We start from the raw sequence: 6,000 nt of genomic DNA on the forward strand, positions 1-6,000 counted from the left end.
TCATTATTTCCACCAATTTCTTTAAAAATATTTTCTAACCTAATTTTACCCAAACATAATGTAGAAGGAAGTAAAACCCTCAAATTAAGAAGAAGTGCAGAAGTCAAATGCTTTTCCTGAGCACAAAACTCTTCTACCCAATTGTGTTCAAACCACCATCAATTGACTTTCAATATCTTTCTCCACAATTCTACTACCATGCTTCGGAAAATATGACAAACTATCAATACTTAGATGCCAGCCACTTAGAGCTGTGTGAAACTTGGCATTTTCACTTTGCAGGAGTGCAGGCAAATATTTTATTTGGTGTCAATCCACCATTTTCAGTCTGTGCTGATTTTCAAATAAGTTCAAATAGGCAAATGAATAAGCAGTCAAAATTTCCACGTTTTACCTGGTTTCACTTCATGGCCATACAAATAAATAGGCATATCTTCAAGAACCAACAATGGAACAAGTTAGATGTTCAAATTCAGAAATACAAGAAAATATCTATCATGTGGTTATGGTGATTTACACCCAAATGTCAGGATCATGGAGGCTGTTAACCCTCTCTAGCACCATTACGCTGTGTATTTTAATTCTGTAAAGTGCTGCAAGCATGTGCATTTATGATGCTATAGAAAGACCCCAAATGAGAATAATAGCAGCAATAATTAGGGTTTTTATAGATCCTGCCAGCACTCTATACCATCACAGGTAAACTTTTTTTCTTTCTACACTTTCCATCCACCTGCAAGTATCTTAGGATTGCAGCTCCTTGGATCATCACTGCTCCTGTCAGTGTATCAAATTCTGCTCTTTATCTGGCAAAAATCATGAGTGATTTGCAACACAAATAATAGCAGGGGGAGCTTGTTTTAAACAACAGAAGTCTACCACAGAAGTAGTAACAATTGAAAAGGTCTGACTGTACTAAGATTTCTGCTGAGAACATGCTCATTGCATTCTTCTATGGAGGAGTTAAAAGGAAAGAAGCCCCAAATTCAAATAACAATAGGTACCACATGTGGAAAGCTGTGAGGTAGAGAAAAAAGGCCAAAGAGATGAAAGCAAAGAAATAATGAAAAGGAGAAATGAGACACTGGTAAAATACTGGTAGAAATAGAAAAGACTGAACAGTGAAAACTGAGATGTAGAAGGAAGATAATACAAATAATGGAAATAACTTTAGAATACAGGATGAGAATGAAGAACAAATGGATTACAGGTGGACTGAAGGAGAGATGATGAGACAGGGAAAAGAAAGGAGAGGGAGCATGGAGGTATCTAATTACAGAATTCATTGGAGGCAAGATAAAATTACAGATGGAGATGAGAAAAGTTTAAGAAAGGATGGTATGAGAAGATGGAAATCCACAACCAGAGATGTATGTATCTGGAAATGCGATAAATAAAATCACTATTGTTCAGGCTAAAGGCAGAATTAGGATTTGAGAAATGTTATGAGAAGAGTATGAATAGGAAAATAGATAAAAAACAAGGTTATGTACAGAGGTCGAACACAAGATGCTATGAAAGAAAGAAGACCTTAGGAAAGGAATGGGAATGAAAAGCAATAAGTGAAGCAGGGACTTGGATGGAGAGCTAGGTGCTAGCCCAGGTGCATGCAAGGTCATCTTACCAGTCCACCACAGGTACTGAAGGAGGCGAAGGAGCCCGGGTAGCGGAGGACAGCACCACTGTAGTAACAAGCTCTCTCAGGTTGCGACTGTGCGGCCCTGGGTGGACTTTTGCCCTCACCCCCGAGCCGCTCTTCCACAGCAAAGCCAGGAGCCAGGAAGCGGCTGTCCCTCTTGAGCAGCAGGTAGAGTTCCCGAGCAAAAGCTGGGATCCTCAACAGCACTTCATCTGCATCCTCTGCTGGAGGTGGTGGTGGGGGGGACGGTGGTGTTGGCAACTGAGAGGCAGCACCAGACCCCTGGGGTAAGGGGGACCAGTGGTAAAACTCCTGAGACTCATACTCATCCTCAGTGTCCTCTTCCTCTGCTGCCTCCCCTACAGCCTGTGCCTGGCCATCCACCGAGGAGGAGACTGAGCGCACCTCTCGGGAACTGCCAGCCACTGGGCTAGGTGTGACTGGGGCACTGAAAGTGCTGCTTCGGTTCCCACTACTGGGGTCGACGCTGCAACCCCCACCACCACCACTGCCACCTGTCGGCTCCTGCTGGCCCGGGCTCCATAGGGCGGGGAAGACGATCTCCCATTCTTCAGTTTCTTCTGAAGCATGGAGACCTGCGGGAAATCCGGCAGATGCTTTAAATGAGTGGAGCACTGAGAGGCATCCAGTGCATGCCAAAAACCTACCCTTTACCCAACACAAGACGGTCCTTAGTCCTAGACCAACAAGCATGCCACAAAAAATACTGTGGGGTTCATCTGTCCCTTTCATCTTGTCCTTACACACAATAGGGAGGCCAGCTGCTAGATGGGTCTGTGCTTGTTGATGTGTCTGGAACACACCAAGGTCCTGCATAACACTAAGAAACTGTACTCCAAACTGGCAGAAGTCGTGCTCGTACCAGTAGCTGGAGATGTTCTTCCTTTTGATCACCAGCTCCAAGCAAGGGAAGTTGCATAAACCCTTCATAATTTAGACAAAGTAACAACTTTTCATATTAAAAAAAAAAAAAAAAAAAAAAAAAAAAAATTGCTGAAAAACCTAAAAAAATTTTAAAATTGCAACCTTCTCAGAATGCTGTGCTAGACCAATTATGCCTCCCAAAGTTTGGCCAAACGTACACACACATACAGACACACACCATGGCTGCACATACAAGTGGGAGCTGCGTGCACATGCTGTCTCATGATTATTCTTATAATGAAACTGAATTAGAATCACTAACTACTTATGTCCGCATATCCCACACACTCTACATCACAATACAACCAAAGTCCGGTATGCCAGCATTATGTTTACAAAGATCTGAGTACACACAACCTCCACTAGCCTGACACAGGAAACAGTTTTATTTACACATTCATCTCACACTCTAGGAACAGCTCAGCCGAGAGAGATGACAGGGCTGCTTGTGGAAATCAGGTCTCATACAGAGGAGCGCTGCACAGGGCACCCTCACAGCCGAGGCGTGCATTATCTGATCACCCATCAGTTACGGGGGGCGGCGCGGTTAACAATGGCCAGGTACCGCCACCGGCAGCCGCGGGGCGCGGAGGCCGCCCTGGGCTCGGCCCGTCCCGCGAAAGGCGCGAACTTACCTGCGCCGAGCCCGCTTGACAGCACGCACAGCTGGTAGAACACGCAGCACACGCGGCTCAGGCGCATCCTCCCTCCCAGCGCCATCGGCTCCGCGCCCGCGGGACGCCGGCCGGCAAGACACGCAGGGCTGTGCCGAGTCGTGCCGCCGGGTCGAGCGGGGAGTGCCGCGGGGCGCAGCCACCTGGCCGCCCGCGGAGAAACTGCGGGAGAGCGCGAGCAGCGCGTCCCTCCGGGGCGGGAGGGCGGGCGGGCAGCACCGGCGGCGCGGGATGCGCGGCGCACGGCGGCCGGGCGTTCGTGTGTGTGTGCGTGCGTGTCTCTGTCTGTCTGTCCGTGTGTGTCCGTGTCCGTGTGTGCGCGTCTCTGCGTGTGTGGGGGCCCGGGCAGGCGGGAGCGCGGCCCGTGCGCGCACACAGCGCCCGGCGGCGGGCGGGCAGCTGCGCCCCGGCGGCAGCGACCGCGCTGCCCCCGCCCGCCGCTCGCCCCCACGGGGCGGGACGCGCCGGGCCCCGTCCCGTCCGGCCCCGCCCCGCCCCGCCCGGGCGGGCACCCGCCGCGGCCCCCCTTCCCTCGCCCCGCCACAACCCGGCAGGCGCCCGGGCGGGTCCAGGAGCGGCCGAGCCTCGGCCGCAGCCCCGGCCCCGGGAGACGGTGCTTCGCACCCCGCCCGTGAGGGGCGCGCACCGCGTGCGGCCCGGCGGCAGGAAGGGTTCCCCTCATCCCCGTCTCCAGCAAGGCGCTCAGCGGATCCTTTGCCTAAATTCAGGGGGCAGCAGACACTGACCACTTTTGCCTAGTCTCATGTAATTTGATTCTAAGCTCCTTTTGCCCCCACCACGCAGCTCCATGGAAACCCATCACTTTCCACGCCGGCCCTTGTCAGCAGAGGAATGAGTAAATGAGGAGTGAGCAAAAAGCTTTAGCTGCACATCTAGCATCAGCATGAACTGAAAAAGCAACAGGTAAAGACGTCCCTCTAAAACTCGGATTTTGTCATAACTTCTGCTGCTTTACCTACTGTTGTTGGTGTCAAAGGTGATTGCTGTGCCTTAGGGGAAGGCAGAACAATCCAGTGGGGTGAGGAAAGCCATCTGTGCCGTTAATGGGAAGTTAAGAAGTTGCAAGAATTCTTTCTAGAAGTTAGCTGTAAAGTTAGAAGTTAGCTGTAAAATGAAAAGCAAAACATACAAACAAACAAAAATCACGTGTTACAGCTCCAAATAAAAAACACGTTTGGACTCCACAGAAGCCAAATGCAGCTGGCTTTTGGTCTCTGCTCTGTTCAGCAGCTGCTTGAAAAGTATGCTGCATGGGTAGGTATTCTCAGCTGACTCCAAAATAGTATTTTTGATTACTTGTTTCATTTATAGGGGGAAAAGGTTATCAAACACTGGTCTTTTTCTCTCTTTTTTTTTTTTTTTTTTTCTTTTTTTTTGCATTTGGACTGACTTACAGTAAGCAAAATTGAAGGGACTCGGTTAAAACGAGATGAATTGATTAAGAAGAGGGGAGTTTTTCAGGGCTCCAAATTGGTATTTGCCTGATAATTAGGTGACCTTAAAATGCATTTCAAGGGAAGCTTTGTTTTCCAAATAAATAACAACATATGCACTAATTTACAGAGGAATTAGTTAATAGGCCAAAACCTGCAGCCTTTTCTCAACCAGAAGTCTCCTTACAACTGATCAGGAAGTGCTGCAAAATGTGGTTTATAAGGTCCTGTGAAAAATATTAGATACAAATTCTGATTTTATTTTTGTTATGACAAATCAGAATGTACAGGCAAGATGCGAAAATACACAGAACCTTTACTCTGCATGCAGTTACATCACAAAACACCTAAATAAATAGCAAGCAGGAATAAGGTAAAAAGATATGGCATGTGAACATGCTAACTTTAAAACTATGAATCGCTGTAACTGTTTCCAATCTGCTGTCACTGTTGGTCCCTTTGGACAAAATTCTGCTTCTCTCATTCACATATATAATCTCAATAAAAAGACAAAAACACTGGTTTTGACAGTAAAGTAGGGAGAATTTGGCCATTTCAACACAAACTGCAAAGGATAAAGACATTTTTTTAAATGCCAATTGAGAAAGACTTAAATATGTTTGACTTTATCAAGAAAAAAGAACATTTCTAATAATTTCCCACATATGAATACAGAGCAAGCTAAAATCAACATGGAGCTTCAACAAATTTCTTTAATTCATTTTATTTTTTCTTTTTATCATTTCAGTAGTTAAAGTAAAAATATAGGAGGAAGTTCTCTATGTTTAAGTATGGGGAAAGTGCACTATAAAATAGAGCCCCTACTGGTGTTCATTAGTTTTAACAAAGAGTCTGGTCATAGGTTAATGCTGGTAGATGGTATTGTAGCCCACCATATGCTAACTAGAGACTAGTGCAGGGAAGCCTATGTCTAAGAATAAGAATGAGAGAATAAGAATTAAAGGAACAAAACAAACTTCTTTCATACTGCAGTTAGTTTGCAGAGACAATAATATTATATCCATGGGTACTCTACAAAAGACTATTTTCTTAATCACAAAGCCATTCAAACTCTGGAAAATTGTTTTTACTTTACTGAAGATATGGTTCAGGAGGTGTTATTAACTATGTATTTGTAAAATTGGAAGAAATAGTATCTTCAAACAAAATGAAAAGAAACGTTGTTTGTTTGCTCCAGTAAATTCTTAAAACTGCTTTATCTATCTGAAAGACCGAAGCCTTTTGGCAATTCAAGGGATTTGTGCAGAATCACAAATGTAAAGTATGT

General features: G+C 45.9%; 1 protein-coding gene across 1 annotated transcript in view; it reads right to left on the reverse strand.

The window, feature by feature from the left end:
- ADAMTS19 (ADAM metallopeptidase with thrombospondin type 1 motif 19) overlaps positions 1–3,381 on the reverse strand; it is a 137,902-nt gene extending 134,521 nt beyond the window's left edge. The window contains exons 1-2 of the mRNA XM_015615418.3: positions 3,220–3,381; positions 1,625–2,235 (exon numbers count right to left, since the gene is read on the reverse strand). Of these exons, the coding sequence (XP_015470904.1) occupies positions 1,625–2,235; positions 3,220–3,304 (696 nt within the window). The 5' untranslated portion in view covers positions 3,305–3,381. The remainder of the gene's footprint in view (positions 1–1,624; positions 2,236–3,219) is intronic.
- Between the last annotated feature and the right edge of the window lie 2,619 nt (positions 3,382–6,000).

The sequence above is a fragment of the Parus major genome, chromosome Z (genome assembly GCF_001522545.3).
Source record: "Parus major isolate Abel chromosome Z, Parus_major1.1, whole genome shotgun sequence".
In the NCBI taxonomy this organism is placed as follows: Eukaryota; Metazoa; Chordata; class Aves; order Passeriformes; family Paridae; genus Parus; species Parus major.